We start from the raw sequence: 18715 nt of genomic DNA on the forward strand, positions 1-18715 counted from the left end.
TACATTCATTATAGGTCATTTAACACAATTAAAATCTAATTATGCATGTGAATATTGATAAATGTTAAAATATTACCATTTATTTTTTGGGTAGTTTGATATTTGGTAGTAGTATTGTATTACAATTTGTTAAAATAGTTTTTCAATTTATATGTTTTAATTTATGTTCATATGTTTACATAAAAAATAGGCCTCAGGCCATTGAACACAATTGATTTTAATTGTCTAATAATGGACGTAAATATAGGGACATGTAAAAATGAGTTTATTTAAATTGATTATTAAAATATTTTATCATTGTATATGAATATTTTTTTAAAGTGGCCATTCAACACCACTTTTGTCTTATCATGCTCCTAACAGATCTGTTTAAAAAGTAGTGTCGACGTATTTGTTTCATCTGGAGCCAGAAGATGTTTAAAGAGGACACAATGCATAAACTTAAAATCAGAAGTATTTATTCCCTATTGGATACAATTCTAATACAATTTCTCTGAGTGCTATCTGTCCCTAACAGCATTCAATACGGCGACTTACACAGGGCCGACCAGAGGTGCCCTTCCCCTCGCGCTCTTACAATACATATAGATAGATATATAGATAGTACTTTATTGATTCCTTCAGGAGAGTTCCTTCAGGAAAATTCACAATGTATGAATATGCAATGAGGTAGTTTCCTCCAGGCGTGGAATCTTCCTCTGCCTTCTCCTTCCTGGAATCCGACTTCACATCTGGTGTTGTCCTTCAGACCTCGGCAAAGAAGCCACGTCAACACAAACAAGAATGTGGACGATAAGAGTGATGTGCTGGAACTTGGACCCAGTTTCAACTGGAACTTACAGCATATGATTAGTTGCACGGCCTATTCTAAGCATATATATACCAAACATTTCTTAATCACTTCATCCTTCATTATCTTAATTGTATCCCAAGTATATCCCAACAATAGATATATGTTTAATATTATTATTCTTAAGATATTTTTTTCCATGTAATATGTAATTTTGACATGAGGCCGTTGATTACAAATTTAATTGTGTACATGTGTGATTAAATACAGATAAAAAAACCCAGCATAATACAAATGATTCAAATGATACGTTTTTACTATTGCTTAACTAAATAGTCCATGTTGTCTTTCTAGTGTCACGGTCTGTCAATTGATGGCTTTGTCCTTCCTTCGTCCACCACCAGAGAGGTTTCTACTCTTCACACGTCACCATTGGGTGTATTTTTTTCAATGTGAGTTGTGATCTAAGGTTTTACTTCCTCTCTGCCTGTCGCCAGATGACCCCAGGCGAGATCAAGTTTTCCGTCCACGTCGAGACTGTGCTGAACCGTATCCCGCAGCCCGAGTACCGCCAACTGCTGGTGGAGGCCATATTGGTGCTCACTATGCTGGCCGACGTCGACATCCCCAGCATCGGTTCCATTATCCACGTCGAGAAGATCGTACAGCTGGCCAACGAGATGTTCTGCCAGGACCAGGTTAGAAGCCACGCCCCCTGGTCCATGTTGTCCTAACTCACCTTTTTTGATCCCTCTGTCTTTTTATCGGCCTTTCAGAAAGACCTCGGAGCAGAGGAGCACATTCTGGAACGCGATCCGTCCACCGGCGTCTGCATGTTGCTGTACGACAGTGCCCCCAGCGGCCGCTTCGGGAGCATGACCTACCTCACCAAAGCGGTGGCGGCGTACGTGCAGGACTTCCTGCCTAGCGGTTCCTGCGCCGTACAGTGAGTTTAAAACATTTACTAAGTTACTGTTAAGCGTCCTGGTCTCTGTCACCTCCACCAATGTTCTTCTTTGGTCACATCCGGTGCTAACACGTCACATGCTGGAGGATGTTCAAACACTGATTTAGTTTACTGTTTTATTTATCTTACAGTCCTCAAATTAGTGCCTAACTCATTAAGGCACTCATTTAAAGTCACGTTTTAAAGATAATGAACCTTTAATAATGCTAGGTTCATCTTTAAAAATGTTTTTTTACAGTTGAATGAGAGACTTAATGGGAGCATATTTTTGTGATATTGAAACAAACTATTTTAATTATAGTAAGTTAAGTGCAGTTTACACATATATTTGTCAAGGTTAGTTGTAAATGCAGTGAATTTTTTCATATATTTGTGACCGAGAGTCATCGGTTTGCTGCTGTAAGAGATTGTTTATCTGGTTTATTTTGATCAACTCGAGGCATATTGTTGTGATTTAGCTCTACAGACGTAATAAAATTAATTATTTTGGCAAACATAAAAGACAATTTTAGCATTTTTTATCATTTGAATGTGGCTTCTCAGTTTTTATTGGCCTGTGTGCACATTATACAAAAAAGAAGAAAAAAGTGCAAGACAGAGTTATGTTGATGCAAAAAATCAATACTCCTAATTATAGCATGCTTTGTTCACAATAACAAAGCTGACATGCAGGCTCTTTAACTTGTACTTATGTTTGTTAAAACATTTTATTTTTAAGTATCCTTTATTTTTTTCTCTGCGGAAAAAAGTTTGGACACACTTGATAGGTAAAATGACAAAGTAGCCACCAGATAGCGACAGTCATCACTGAAACCCGCAAGATAATCAATTGAAAGGCTGATATTTTAACAATTACCTGTGTTTTGATTTTTATATCATTTTCATCCATTAATTTTCTGATGTATACATTTATAAAATACATTTAATAAAGCCAGTTGAATCGCATTTGGGGTTCGAAGTTCCCCAGCGACTTCAGCAAGACGAAAATAGGTTTTTGCTGAGGTGAAAAAACATCCAGGACAAGAGCAAACAGAACAGAATAAACACAGACTCTGTGCAGCCCTGAAATGATTGATCTGTACCTTTCCCAATACATGCATGTCAATACATGTGTACATCGTTAGGCACACTTACTTACATTTCCAAATATTTTCCAATATTTGCCCTCTAATTACATGACACTATTTATATATTTATAATATATTTAATTGTATATTTTATTCGCATTACTTCTCTCTTTCTCAGTCGTCCTCAGACAAGCTTCCATCGTAGTCTCCAATCATTCGGGTTCTCCATACACCCGGTCAGCTCCGCAGCTCTGTTACTTGATAATCATTATGTTTGTATTATTTAAATTTTATATTTTTTAACATGCATTTATTAGCTTAATTACATAATACTTGCTTTCTCAAGCATGTGCACGCTGTTAAACTCAATTTAAATCTAAGCATGTATATATATTGAAGAAAATCCACAAAAGAAATATTTAATTTATTTATTCCAGCTGTTTTGTCCAGCACATACAGTATAGCTCCACAGTACATAGATAATTTGGCTTTTCAAAAAGTGCTTTATCTCCTTAAAGTGCACCGAATACTGAGATTGTCTCAACACGGCTTATTTTCTAAGTCTTCCATTCATTGCTCTAAACATAATAATGACAAAACAAAAATATTGAAGTATATTGTTGCTTAAAAAAATAATGCATTGAGTACATGTGTGTTCGGTAGAATAAATAAAATATCTAGGATTGGAATGATTACCTATAAATGCTATTTTGGTTGAACAACGTGCTGCTCCCACTTTGTTGTGATTTTGGTTACCTTTTGTAACATCTGCTCCTCAACACACTTAATAAGAACAAAGTCCCACTCATTTCGATACTGTTTCTGGTGCTGGATGATGTCGCTGTCCCACTAGTATTTGACCACTTCCGAGGTGGGGCGCTGGTTGGTGGAGCAGTGTCCCGCCCTGGAGGACATATTGGGTTAATTAATTCAATTTATTCAAACACACACCTTTTTTTAACTCAACTAATGTAGTGTCGGTCAAAATCAACTGCTGTCTTTATTGTCTTTTGGTTTGTTTGTTAGCAGTATGCCATGTAACCACTTGACCCTTTTCTATAAAAGTCTGTCAAAGTTAAAAGAACAGGTCAAAGGAAAGAAATTCTCATTTGTTGCAAATCCTGACCCAGAAATGTGGAGTCGTCATCATATTTTTCATGGCAAAAGGCACCTTAATACCAAAATGACAGACCTAACCTAAAGAATAGGTTCCTTGATGACGTTCAGTCATCCGGTATGATAATATGCTTACTGAATTGTGTGACAATAAGACGTACTGTTCGCAGGTGCTAATATTTCAACCCCCTCTGAAGGGTTAGCTTCCTGTCTCAGAAGAGACAAAGCAAAACTTACAAAAGATTTAATGGACTTTAATTTACAAAAAAACCCAGGCATCTAATTTTTTATGCATTTTTCTTCACACCATATTCAAATATTAATAAAAAAATTGCCCAAAGAGTCGTACAGTCTGCGATTGTGCTACAATATTCTTGAGCAAGACTCCTCTAAAGATAAATATTGTTACGTTCTTTTAAGAGTTGGTGTTAAAATATACAGTAGATGTATTTTACCATGAAAAACAACAACACGTAACATTTGATTGTTACCTGCAGAGTCCGGTGGAGCACTCGTAGTTGTTCTGGCAATAAGCGCCAAAAGGTTTGCTGTTCATGATCCTCCACAATGGACTCATGCGGGCTAGTCTCTTGGCCGTGTGTTCTGGACTCTGCACCACACCTGAGCACACCTGGAACACACAAATGCAGCTCAGAACATGTGCTGCTTGGCTTGATTAGTGCAGGCTGGACTTACCTGCTGGGTCAGGACCAGCAGCAGCAGGCACAGAGCAAGCCTCCTTGAGTGACTTCCTTGCTGCTGCATCTTCTAGGCCGAAGGTTTTTGTCGACACTGCACTGGGAAGCAGGCGGGGGCCGGAGGTCGGGTTCTGCTGTAGCGCAGGCTCTTTATAAGGCCAGCCTACCAACGTGCATGCGTGTGTGTGTCTGTGTCTGTGTCTGTGTGTGTGTCTGTGTGTGTGTGTGTGTGTGTGTGTGTGTGTGTGTGTGTGTGTGTGTGTGTGTGTGTGTGTGTGTGTGTGTGTGTTCTTGTATTTCTACCTTTATTGAGACATCAACAAGGAACAGTACCTTCCATATGAGGACCGGTGAACAAGTTAGGACATAAATCATAGTCCCAATATGGAACAACCTTTGCATCTAATGGAGAATGTCTCATTTGCACCCCTGGTGGTGAAATCTATCAAAATGAGGGTGGTCCCAAAAAGGAGGGATTTTTCAAATTACCTGTGTGTCCCTTTTAAAAGTGCTCCTCCTATGGTCAACATATGAAATAACAAGTGTGTGAAAAAAAATTGAAGTGCTCCCTTTCTGGCCAACATATGTAATAACAAGTGTGTGTAAGGAATTGAAACGCGCCCCCTTTGGCCAAAATTAATAACAAAAATAAAATAAATATGTATATAGAGATCTACTATAATAAATAACTTGACATAAATAATGAAGATTAAAAACAAATTACAAACAAAAAATTAAACAAATACATAAATAACTGAAAGCAGTCTTTTTTTTACAATATGTTGACTTTGTCACGGCTCGGACACACACAAGTGCGCCATCTGTCGGGAGCCGCGCTGCGCGCGTCATCCGGCGCGCCTCTGACCGCGCGCATGTCACTCAAGCCGCGGCAGGCAGCTGCGCTCCATCTGTAATCAACGCAGCCGGCACTAATGAAAGAGAGGAGTACAAGAACCCCCGCCACCAGTGATCCTTTGCCAGAACGTAGCAACTGTACCCTCCCTGTGTGCGTTCCCGAGCCACGCTGTGTGTCGTGTGCTTTTTGGATTCCCCTTGTCTTCCTCTGGCTTCCTGGTTTTCGATCCCTTGCTCGCCCCCGGACAAACGACGACTCTCTCCTGCCTCTCGACCACGCTTCCGCCTTGGACTTCCCTACCTGCCTTGCCCGCGCCTGACAGCTCAGCTCCTCTCAACACGCACCTCCAACACTTGCGGTAAATAACACCTCCCGTTAAATTCCACACATAGTCTTGCACCCATTTCATCTTTGTTACATACACACCAGATTTGACATACACATATATATATATATATATATATATATATATATATATATATATATATATATATACATATATATATATATATATATATATATATATATATATAGAATAATATAGTATAATATTATATAATAGTATATAATATAGTTTTGTATAATATATTATATCAAATAATATATTATATAAATTTTATTGAAATATTATTGTATAGATATATATTATATTATATATATACATACAGCATTAGATATATCCTTGTTAAAATAAAGACGCCCCAGGCTATAATAGGCTTTTCCCAGTCTCTGTGCCGTCTCCTTCTCCCTGAAACCTTCACAGTATGTTCTGGCCATGTCAGAACCAGACGGCACAGGAAGAGGTCGCCCCACTTCCTCTCCCCAACACACCACTACCCCTGATCTTCCCACCATCCACACTATCCTCCAGCAGCACCAGTCCCGTTTTGATGACTTGGAGACCCAGCTTAATACTGCCTTTGCCACCCTGCTGTCAAGGCTGGACACCATTGAGCCAAGAACCCCCCCCACCACCTGCGCCGGGTACGGGTGCCTCCGCGGCTGCGGCAACATGGGACACCTCCCTCACCCGAGAACCCAAGATTGCCATCCCAAAAACATTTGAGGGAGATTTTGAACTCTGCCGGGGATTTTTGGTTCAGTGTGAGCTTATATTTCAGCACCAGCCCTCCCGCTACTCCTCTGATGGGTTAAGATTGCCTTCCTGTTCTCCCTCCTGTCAGGCAGAGCACTGCGATGGGCCACAGCGGCGATTGACCAAAGCAGTGGACTCGGAACTGACTACTCTGCCTTCCGCTCAGAGTTCCGGGCTGTGTTTGACCACCCAGTGGGCGGGGGGGATGCCGCCTCCCGCCTCCACTCCATTCAACAGGGCTCCCGCTCTGTGGCCGAATACACCCTGGAGTTTCGCACCCTCGCAGCTGACAGCGGGTGGGGGGATAAGGCGCTCCAGAGCGCGTTCCGACGCGGGCTCAGTGACGCAGTAAAGGACGGACTTTTAAGGGACCGCCCGACGTCCTACCGGGCCTTAATTGACCTCGCTCTCCAGATGGACCAGAGACTTATCGAGCGAGCTGCTGAGCGAGCGCACAGCAGCCCAAGTCCAAGTCCCCGAACCAGACCGCACGCTGCCATGTGGCCACCACTACCTGCCCTTGGGGCCACCAGCACGGACGATCCCATGCAACTAGGCAGATCCCGCCTAGCAGCCGAAGAACGGGAGAGGCGCTTCCAGCAACGCCTCTGTCACTACTGCGGGGTGGCAGGTCATGTGATCAGGAACTGCCCGATACGGCCAAAAGACAAGGCTCACTAGTCAGGAGAATCCTAGTGAGCCATACGTCTGTTCCCCGCAAGCGGAGGAATCCTGGCATCCTCTTCCCAGCGACCTTGTCATGGAACTCCAAGAACCTAACTATCGGGGCCTACCTGGATTCTGGAGCGGACGACAGCCTTTTGGATCGGGAGTTTGCTCGACAGGCGGGTATACAGCTCCTACCGCTTGAGACCCCCTTACCGGCTCAAGCCCTGGACGGACACCCCCTTGGTCCCATAACCCACAGGACGGAACCCCTCTCACTTACCCTCTCTGGGAACCACACTGAGACCATTAGCCTCTGGGTTTTGGATGCTCCCATTGCCCCCCCTAGTTCTTGGTCGCTCTTGGCTGTGCAAGCACGAGCCCCACATTGCCTGGTCCACAGGCAAGATCCTGGCCTGTCGCTACATGTCACGCTAACTGCCTGGGATCCGCAGTTCCTCCGAGTGTCAGCCCCAAGGCCACCGTACCTCCCAAGGACCTCACTAATGTTCCCCTTGTCTATCATGACCTTGCCGAGGTCTTCAACAACGAACAGGCACTCTCCCTTCCCCCGCATCGACCATATGATTGCGCCATAGACCTTGTGCCCAATGCTGTCCTCCCATCTAGTCGCCTATACAATCTGTCCCTACCCGAAAAGAAGGCGATGCAGGAATACATTTCAGACTCTCTTGCTTCCGGCATCATTACCCCCTCTAAGTCCCCGGTGGCAGCAGGATTCTTCTTTGTGGGCAAGAAGGATGGATCTCTACGCCCGTGTATTGACTACCGTCAACTAAATAATATCACAATCAAGAACAAATACCCTCTCCCACTCCTGAGCTCTTCCTTTGAGCCCCTCGCTCCCGCCACAGTTTTTAGTAAATTGGATCTCCGCAACGCGTACCACCTGGTACGCATCAGGAAGGGGGATGAATGGCAGACAGCTTTCAACACACACCTGGAGCACTTCGAATACAGGGTGATGCCCTTTGGCCTGACGAATGCCCCGGCGGTTTTTCAGGCCCTGGTAAAAGATGTACTGCGAGACATGCTGGACCAGTTTGTTGTAGTGTACCTTGATGACATTCTCATTTTTTCAAAAACCCTACAGGAACACAAACACCATGTCCGACTGGTTCTGCAGCGCCTACTAGAGAACCGTCTGTTCGTCAAGGCCGAGAAGTGTGAGTTCCACAAATCCTCAGTTAACTTTCTCGGTCATATTGTTCAAGAAGGACACATCAAGGCGGACCCCAAAAAGGTTGAGGCGGTAACACAGTGGCCACAGCCCTCCACAAGGACGGAATTGAGACGTTTTCTGGGCTTCGCAGGATTCTACCGCCGCTTCATAAAGGACTTCAGTAAGGTGGCCGCCCCTCTCCATTCCCTCACTTCCACCCTCATCCCATTTCAATGGACCAAAGAAGCCAATGTGTCTTTCCAAAGGCTGAAGAGGAGCTTCACCTCTGCACCGGTACTCGTCCACCCCGATCCTGATTGTCCATTTATCGTCGAGGTGGACGCATCAGATTCAGGCATCGGGGCGGTACTCTCCCAGCGTGCCCAGGGGAATAATGTCTTACATCCATGTGCATTTTTTTTCAAGAAGACTCACACCATCTGAGCGCAACTATGACGCAGGTAATCGGGAACTGCTGGCAGTACACGACGCTCTTTCTGAGTGGAGACACTAGCTGGAGGGGGCTAAGCATCCATTCTTGGTACTCACCGATCATCGCAACCTCATCCACATTCGTTCTGCCAAGAGACTTAATGACCGTCAGGCACGTTGGACACATTTTTTTAGTAGATTTGACTACACGGTCTCTTATAGACCAGGCTGCCGCAACACAAAGGCTGATGCCCTCTCCAGACAGTTCTCGGAGGAGACCATCAACACACCCTCAGCCGAACCCATTCTCCCCCCTGCCCGGGTGGTGGGGATGATCACCTGGGAGATTGAGGCACTGGTAAGAGCGGCACTTCTCAAAAACCCAGGTCCGTGTGGTGGACCCCCCAACAGACTGTTTGTTCCACCTGACCTTCATTCCAAAGTACTAGACTGGGGTCACTCCAGTGTCTTCGCTTGCCACCAGGGGGTCCACCGCTCTCTATCTTTCATCCAACGCTCATTCTGGTGGCCATCTATGGAGACTGAAACCAGAAAGTTCATCGCTGCTTGTTCCACGTGCGCTCGCAACAAGGCTTCCCACAGCCCCCCGGCGGGACTCTTACGCCCCCTACCTATTCCTGGTCGACCCTGGTCTCATATTGCTCTGGACTTTGTGACCGGATTCCCCGCTTCTCAAGGTAACACCATTATCGTAACCATAATCGATAGATTCTTTAAGGCTGCACATTTTGTCCCACTCCCGAAGCTTCCCTCCGCAGCTGAGACTGCCGACCTGCTCATCCAACACGTGGTCAAACTCCACGGCATTCCCCAGGACATACTCTCTGACCGTGGCCCCCAGTTCACCTCCCGCGTGTGGCAGTCTTTCTGCAAAGGAATTGGTGCTACAGTCAGCCTCACCTCTGGATATCACCCACAGAGTAACAGACAAGCAGAGAGAGCCAACCAGGGGTTAGAGACAATGCTCCGCTGTGTTTCCGCCCGCCAACCCTCTCAATGGAGCAGATACTTACCCTGGGTGGAGTACGCCTTCAATTCCATGACCAGTTCCGCCACAGGTATGTCCCCTTTTGAGTGCTCTCTAGGCTACCAACCACCAATGTTTTCTCAGCAAGAGGTCGAGGCAGCGGTACCCTCCACTCGGGCCCACCTTAAACGCTGCCGAAAGGTCTGGAAGACTGCCCGGACTGCCTTAGTGAAGACATCGGACAGGATGCGCCGCAACGCCGACCGGCACCGCATCCCGGCACCGTCCTATCAGCCCGGGCAGCAGGTGATGTTAAGGGCCAAAGACCTCCACCTCAAGGTACAGTCGTCTAAATTGGCACCCCGCTACGTGGGACCGTTCCCCATCAATGCTGCTGCCGTTCGTCTCTCTCTCCCATCTTCCATGAAGATCCACCCAGTTTTTCTCGTGTCCCAAATCAAGCCTGTGTCCATCAGCCCTCTCTCACCCCCCACCCTTTCCCCCCCTCCTCCCAGGGTTCTCAAGAGCGGTGATCAGGTGTGGACAGTGAAGGAGATTCTCAGGGTTCGTCGACAGGGTAGGGGGTTGGTCTACCTGGTCGACTGGGAAGGCTATGGACTGGAGGACCGATCCTGGGTGCCAGCCTCCTACCTGGCGGACCCTTCCCTCCTTGAGGATTTTTACCGTGCCAATCCGGATGCACCCCGTAGCTCGTCGGGAGTCTCGCATAAGGTGGGGGATCCTGTCACGGCTCGGACACACACAAGTGCGCCATCTGTCGGGAGCCACGCTGCGCGCGTCATCCGGCGCGCCTCTGACCGCGCGCATGTCACTCAAGCCGCGGCAGGCAGCTGCGCTCCATCTGTAATCAACGCAGCCGGCACTAATGAAAGAGAGGAGTACAAGAACCCCCGCCACCAGTGATCCTTTGCCAGAACGTAGCAACTGTACCCTCCCTGTGTGCGTTCCTGAGCCACGCTGTGTGTCGTGTGCTTTTTGGATTCCCCTTGTCTTCCTCTGGCTTCCTGGTTTTCGATCCCTTGCTCGCCCCCGGACAAACGACGATTCTCTCCTGCCTCTCGACCACGCTTCCGCCTTGGACTTCCCTACCTGCCTTGCCCGCGCCTGACAGCTCAGCTCCTCTCAACACGCACCTCCAACACTTGCGGTAAATAACACCTCCCGTTAAATTCCACACATAGTCTTGCACCCATTTCATCTTTGTTACATACACACCAGATTTGACATACACATATATATATATATATATATATATATATATATATATATATATATATATATATATATATATATATATATATATATATATATATATATATATATATATACATATATATATATATACAGAATAATATAGTATAATATTATATAATAGTATATAATATAGTTTTGTATAATATCCATCCATCCATCCATTTTCTACCGCTTATTCCCTTTCGGGGTCGCGGGGGGCGCTGGCGCCTATCTCAGCTACAATCGGGCGGAAGGCGGGGTACACCCTGGACAAGTCGCCACCTCATCGCAGGGCCAACACATATAGACAGACAACACTCACACTCACATTCACACACTAGGGCCAATTTAGTGATGCCAATCAACCTATCCCCAGGTGCATGTCTTTGGAGGTGGGAGGAAGCCGGAGTACCCGGAGGGAACCCACGCATTCACGGGGAGAACATGCAAACTCCACACAGAAAGATTCCGAGCCTGGATTTGAACCCAGGACTGCAGGACCTTCGTATTGTGAGGCAGACGCACTAACCCCTCTGCCACCGTGTATAATATATTATATCAAATAATATATTATATAAATGTTATTGAAATATTATTGTATAGATATATATTATATTATATATATACATACAGCATTAGATATATCCTTGTTAAAATAAAGACGCCCCAGGCTATAATAGGCTTTTCCCAGTCTCTGTGCCGTCTCCTTCTCCCTGAAACCTTCACAGACTTCTTTCTAATAGAATTGGGAACAATTTCTCATATTCTTTCTGTTTCTGTAATATTGCAATATTTTCTCGTAAAATTATTTCTTTTTTATGTAAAATTATTGCTTTTTAATGCAAAATGGCGACATTTGTCACATAAAATTCTGACCGTTATAACAATATAGCCTTTTTTTTGTTCACTATGACTTTTGCCATAATTTTGCCAAGTAAAATTACGGTTATTAATATGATATTGCCAAAATTGTAAAGTTTTGTTGTAAAATTGTGACTTTTGTGGAGTAAAATTACGACTGTTTTCATAAACTTGCCAAAAGTGTAAGCTTTTTCATGTAAAATTGCGACTGTTTTTGAGTAAAATTCCAACTTTTATCATTATGTTACACGAATGTTCAGTTTTTCTTGTCAAATTTTGACGTGCGTTGAGTAAAATTTCGATTTTATTAAAACATTGCCAGAGTTTTTCCTGTGAAATTGTGACCTTTTTCCTTTGAAATTCAAACTCATTTTTCACAACAAGCTTTTTCATATTTGCATAGTATGTATATTATATTATTTTTGTTGTAAATACAAATCTTTATATACTGTATCTATGGTGGTCCTAAAAAGGTAGGAATTATTCAGGGGTTTCAAGAATGTAACAAATACAAGAAAGTGTGTGTGTGTGTGTTTGTGTGCGTGTGCGTGTGTGTGTGTGTGTGTGTGTGTGTGTGGTTGGGCCAGGGTCACATTCCTCACCTTTGTGGCCCATATGTGACTTATTGCGCTTGTAGTCACTTCCTTCACATTTCATGTATGCACACAAAAGGCCGTCTTTTTTTATTCAACTTGCAGCAAAATAAGAGCATGGCAATGACTCAACTCAATCACACACACACATACACGCTTACACAACCGACAAATGTGTGTATGTGTGCACTTTACATAAGTATACAACTCCACGTGACCAGTGCAGCTTTATTATCAGAATAGATAGAATAGAAAGTACTTTATTGATCCCTGGGGGAAATTCAGCGATTAGGGATGTTCCGATCAGGATTTTATGCGATTTATTACATTTCCCATCATCCATGACTGAGTACTGATACCAATCACATGTATGAACTGTAAATGTTTCACTTTATTCACAATGAGGGCTATTGACAGTTACACACCACCAACACAATATTTGTGTTGGTGGTGTGTAATAGTTCCTTATTCTCTTTTAATAGATCATATTTTTTTTCAGCAAAGTCAATCTTACACAATAACTAAACAAAAGTAAGAACTACTATCTACTACTCTTTAAAAATCTTATGCTCTATTTCCCACAAAGTCCTCTGCTGGAAAAAATAATAAAAACAACAAAATGATTTTTAGAAAATTCACATATGGGCGTAACCACTGTATCGATCATATACTGATACTACACTTGGTATCGACACCACCAATGTGTGGATCGATTCACCCTTCCCTTACATGTTGTGTGCTAAATGTGACAATGTTGACACGCCAATAGTTTTTATATTATCTTCTCTCTAGACTAGTTTGTGCAGCCCTTTGAGACACTTGTGATTTAGGGCTATATAAGTAAACATTGATTGATTGATTGATCTACATGTTAACGCAGTATATTTGCTGTAATGAAAGTGATTATCATTAACTTAGAGGAGCTGCTCCACACTTTGTATAGAGACACAGCTGGGGGACTAAAAATGATTACAGCCTCAGCCAAAGCGAATCCGTATTTGTGATAGGCATTAAAAGGCCTTCATGGCGATAAATACTTTTTTTTAATGAAAAGTGGCTGATACTGATCGGTAGCCAGTCGATCGATCAGCACATCCCTATTCCTTCTGCACTCGGGCTGAAGGTCGTGTGAGAAAAAAAAACGGGTGAAAATTAGGGGTCAATGGTACGATCGCGTTATATTGAACATGGCGTTATACCCAACTTTGTGTGTACATGCAAAGTGAGATATAAATGTCAAGACTTAATTATCACAGCTAACAGTTTTTGAAAACCCACATTTTCTGAGATTTTCAATTTGAGGTTTTCATAAACTGTAAACTATAATCATGAAAATTATATCAAAAGAAGGCTTGAAATATCTTGAGTTGCATGTTATAAGCCTACAGCGCATCCAAAAAATGTTCAGTGCTTCACTTTTTCCATATTTTTACAACCTTATTCCAAAATCAATGAATTTATTTTTGTCCTCAAAATTGTACAAACATAATGACTTTGATTGATTGAGACTTTGTGGGCTGTGGGCTCTACCGAGGATGTCGTTGTGGTTTGTGTTGTGGTTTGTGCAGCCCTTTGAGACACTAGTGATTTAGGGCTATATAAATAATCATTGATTGATTGATTGATTGACTTTTATTAGTAGATTGCACAGTACAGTACATATTCCGTACAATTGACCACTAAATGTTAACACCCTCATAAGTTTTTCAACTTGTTTAATCAATTCATGGTATTCAATTGACATTGTGAAAAGTGTTTTTGTTTTTTTTATTTGTTTAAAAAAACAAACACATTTATATAAGTATTCACAGCCTTTGCTCAATACTTTGTTGATGTACCTTTGGCAGCAATTACAGCCTCAAGTCTTTTTGAGTACGATGCAACAAGCTTGGCACACCTATCTTTGGCCAGTTTTGCCCATTCCTCTTTGTAGCACCTCTCAAGCTCCATCAGGTTGGATGGGAAGCGTTGGTTTTCAGGATGTCTCTGTACATTGCTGCATTTATCTTTCCCTTTATCCTAACTAGTCTCTCAGTTCCTGTCGCTGAAAAACATCCTCACACCATGATGCTGCCATCACCATGCTTCACTGTAGGGATGGTATTGACCATCACACCAGATAATTTTGTTTCTCATGGTCTGAAAGTCTTTCAGGTGCATTTTGGCAAACTGAAATCATTTTGGAAATTGCTTCCGTCTGGCCACTATACCAAAATTGGTGAATAGCTGCAGAGATGGTTCAGAAAGTTCTCCTCTCTCCACAGAGGAATGCTGTAGTTCTGACCGAGTGACCACCGGGTTCTTGGTCACCTCCATGACTAGACTAAAAGTGAATGCAGCAATGTACAGAGGCATCCTGGATAAAAAAACAACACTTCCCATCCAAACTGATGGAGCTTGAAAGGTGCTGCAAAGAGGAATGGGCAAAACTGCCCCATGTTAGGTGTGCCAATCTTGTGGCATCGTATTAAAAACAATTGAAGCTGTAATTCCTGCCAAAAGTACATCAACAAAGTATTGAGCAAAGGCTGTGAATACTTAGGTACATGTCATCCATCCATCTTCTTCCGCTTACCGGTATCTGAGGTTAAGTCGCGGGGGCAGCAGCCTAAGCAGGGAAGCCCAGACTTTCCTCTCCCCAGCCACTTCGTCCAGCTCTTCCCAGGGTATCCTGAGGCATTCCCAGGCCTTATGTACATATAATTTTATTATTTTTGATAATTTTGCAAAAAAAAATAATATAGAAAGCTTTTTTTACATTGTCATTATGGGATATTGTGTATGGAATTTTTAAAACAAAACTGAATTTATTCCATTTTGAGGCTGTAACAAAAAAATAATGTGGAAAAAGTGAAGCGTTGTGATTACTTTCTGGATGCACTGTGATGTATTTATTTATTTTTATTCTAAAATAGTAAGCTTTTCACATTATGTGGTAATGTTTGGAGAATTTTGAGGGAAAAAAATGAATTTATACCATTCTGGAATAAGGCTGTAACATATAGTAACAACAAGTGGAAAAGTGAAGTGCTGTGAATACTTTCCGGATGTACTGTACGATATGTATCAATTTCACTTTATAAATCTAATCGCTGGAATAAACAAACCTTTAAATGTCATTCAAATATTTTGATTTTCACCTGTATATCCATCTATCCATTTTCTACCGCTTGTCCCTTTTTGGGGTTGCGGGGGGTGGCTAGAGCCTATCTCAGCTACATTTGGGCGGAAGGCGGGGTACACCCTGGACAAGTCGCCACCTCATTGCAGTTCACCTGTATAGTACAAGTTTTTTACAGCCGTCCGTATTGAAAGTGAAAGTTCTTGCTAATTGGAACCTCACCGCACGTCACTGTGCAGAGCTGTGCCTAAACGATGCAGGCTTCTTATGTGGAAAGCCTGTAACGTAGATTTCTAGGTTTTAAAAAAATAAAATATATATATACTGTACAAACCCCGTTTCCATATGAGTTGGAAAATTGGGTTAGATGTAAATATAAACGGAATACAATGATTTGCAAATCATTTTCAACCCATATTCAGTTGAATATGCTACAAAGACAACATATTTGATGTTCAAACTGATAAACGTTTTTTTTTTTGCAAATAATCATTAACTTTAGAATTTGATGCCAGCAACACGTGACAAAGAATTTGGGAAATGTGGCAATAAATACTGATAAAGTTGAGGAATGCTCATCAAACACTTATTTCGAACATCCCACAGGTGTGCAGGCTAATTGGGAACAGGTGGGTGCCATGATTGGGTATAAAAAAAGGCTTCCCAGTCTTTCACAAGAAAGGAGGGGTCGAGGTACACCCCTTTGTCCACAACTGCGTAAGCAAATAGTCAAACAGTTTAAGAACAACGTTTTTAAAAGTGCAATTGCAAGACATTTAGGGATTTCAACATCTACGGTCCATAATATCATCAAAAGGTTTAGAGAATCTGGAGAAATCACTCCACGTAAGCGGCATGGCTGGAAACCAACATTGAATGATCGTGACCTTGACCTGAATGACCGACTGTATCAAAAACCGACATCAATCTCTAAATGATATCACCACATGGGCTCAGGAACACTTTGGAAAACCACTGTCACTAAATATAGTTTGTCGCTACATCTGTAAGTGCAAGTTGAAGTGCCACTATTCAAAGCGAAAGCCATTTATCAACAACATCCAGAAACGCCGCTGGCTTCTCTGAGCCCGAGATCATCTAAGATGGACTGATGCAAAGTGGAAAAGTGTTCTGTGTTCTGACAAGTCCACATTTCAAATTGTTTTTGGAAATATTCGACATCGTGTCATCCAGACCAAAGGGGAAGCGAACCATCCAGACTGTTATCGACGCAAAGTTCAAAAGCCAGCATCTGTGATGGTATGGGGGTGCATTTGTGCCCAGGGCATGGGTAACTTAAACATCTGTGAAGGCACCATTAATGCTGAAAGGTACATACAGGTTTTGGAACAACATGTGCTGCCATCTAAGCCCCGTCTTTTTTATGGACGCCCCTGCCTATTTCAGCAAGACAATGCCAAGCCACATTCAAGACGTGTTACAACAGCGTGGCTTCGTAAAAAAGAGTGCAGGTACTCAGTCCAGACCTGTCTCCCATCCCATGTGTGGCGCATTATGAAGCGTAAAATATGACAGCAGAGACGCTGGACTGTTGAACGACTGAAGCTCTATATAAAACAGGCTTCAACAATTATTTTCCTCAGTTCCCAAATGTTTATTGAGTGTTGTTAAAAGAAAAGGTGTTGTAACACAGTGGTGAACATGCCCTTTCCCAACTACTTTGGCACGTGTTGCAGCCATGAAATTCTAAGTTAATTATTATTTGCAAAAAGAAAAAATTAAGTTTTTGAGTTTGAACATCAAATATCTTGTCTTTGTAGTGCATTCAATTGAATATGGGTTGAAAAGGAATTGCAAATCATTGTATTCCGTTTATATTTACATCTTACACAATTTCCCAACTCATATGGAAACGGGGTTTGTATATATGGTAATTTTTATACAAGCAACATCACCATTTTGTAATAGAGGTAAGGAGCAAACTGCTCAGCCAGCATTAATAAAGCTAATAACTTAATTATAAACAAAAATACAAGTGTAACACATGAGTTGTTACACTAAGAGCTGAGTAGCAACCTTTTATAGCGCATCCAGAGGTAAATAAAGCCATTTTTGACTATTCAAACACAGTCACTGCTGTCTTGCGGAGTTTTTATTATTTTCCTAAAACATCAGAAGGTTGCCTACAGCCACAGCACCAAATGTTTTGACCGGAGAGCCATGCAGATATTAGCCTTTGTAAAGCACACATTAAATGAGACTCTGAATTAATTGTGTAAAGGTGTTAATTGGAGCTTTATGTTACTCAAGTACATTGCTAACATTTTACTCTTCAAGTAAAAGCACAGGTCTGAAATGTTTTTAAAAAGTACATCAATGACATGTTCTCATAACTCATATTTGTGTTTATGCTCTCCCTCCCTGATGGTGGTGCAGGCTTTGGACTAGAACTCGTAGTTAGACCCTTTATTGGCTCACACTTGACCTTGAGCACAAATACTTCCCTGCATATTTGGACATGATGCTAACAATCTGTTCTCCAAGTCCATTCCTCCACAGGACAAGACTTGGGTCTCCATTCCAAAGAGGGGTCAAAATGTTCCCCTCTGATTCCACTTGTGATCTCTGTCAGCCTCTGAAGTCCCACAAAAAAACATTTGCAACATGGATTCCACGTTGTTGTGTTGCCTTTGTCTCACTAACCTTGCCACAACGTGTGCACTCTATCCTCCCAAATGTAAAAGTTTAGAACAGAACTATGGACTTTTTGGGGAAAAAACTTGGAAGACAGCTGACGGGAGATCATTGTCCCTTGGCTGACCTTTGAAATGTGATTATGCCATAGTAAGCAAAGGTGAACGGCCGCTTCAGGTCCCCAAGAAAAAAAAATGTTGTGACCCCTTAGAAAACTACAGAACTGGATTTACATATAATACCTATGTTGCTGTTGCTTGGCAGAATTCATAGGGCATATAATAACAACCCCAAAAAAAAGGCATTCATTACATGCATTTAATCGAGTCCTAACTGTTGCAGTCAAGGCCTGGAGCCAATTAAATGATGCAA

At 42.5% G+C, this 18715-nt stretch overlaps 2 protein-coding genes across 3 annotated transcripts in view; one reads left to right on the plus strand and one right to left on the minus strand.

Moving 5' to 3' along the window:
* The window catches only part of phka1a (phosphorylase kinase, alpha 1a (muscle)), a 30092-nt gene extending 26546 nt beyond the window's left edge, over nucleotides 1-3546 (plus strand). For both annotated transcript variants that reach the window (XM_061913483.1, XM_061913482.1), the window contains 3 exons: nucleotides 1145-1198; nucleotides 1288-1488; nucleotides 1567-3546. In XM_061913483.1, the coding sequence (XP_061769467.1) occupies nucleotides 1145-1198; nucleotides 1288-1488; nucleotides 1567-1740 (429 nt within the window). In that variant the 3' untranslated portion in view covers nucleotides 1741-3546. The remainder of the gene's footprint in view (nucleotides 1-1144; nucleotides 1199-1287; nucleotides 1489-1566) is intronic.
* Nucleotides 3239-4791, minus strand: leap2 (liver-expressed antimicrobial peptide 2). Its single transcript, XM_061913487.1, has 3 exons — nucleotides 4637-4791; nucleotides 4432-4571; nucleotides 3239-3728 (listed from the first exon to the last, which is right to left on the minus strand). Exons 1-3 carry the CDS (start codon nucleotides 4703-4705, stop codon nucleotides 3674-3676), a joined length of 264 nt encoding a protein of 87 aa, XP_061769471.1. The 5' UTR covers nucleotides 4706-4791; the 3' UTR covers nucleotides 3239-3673.
* Between the last annotated feature and the right edge of the window lie 13924 nt (nucleotides 4792-18715).

The sequence above is a fragment of the Nerophis ophidion genome, linkage group LG10, assembly GCF_033978795.1.
Source record: "Nerophis ophidion isolate RoL-2023_Sa linkage group LG10, RoL_Noph_v1.0, whole genome shotgun sequence".
Classification (NCBI taxonomy): domain Eukaryota; kingdom Metazoa; phylum Chordata; class Actinopteri; order Syngnathiformes; family Syngnathidae; genus Nerophis; species Nerophis ophidion.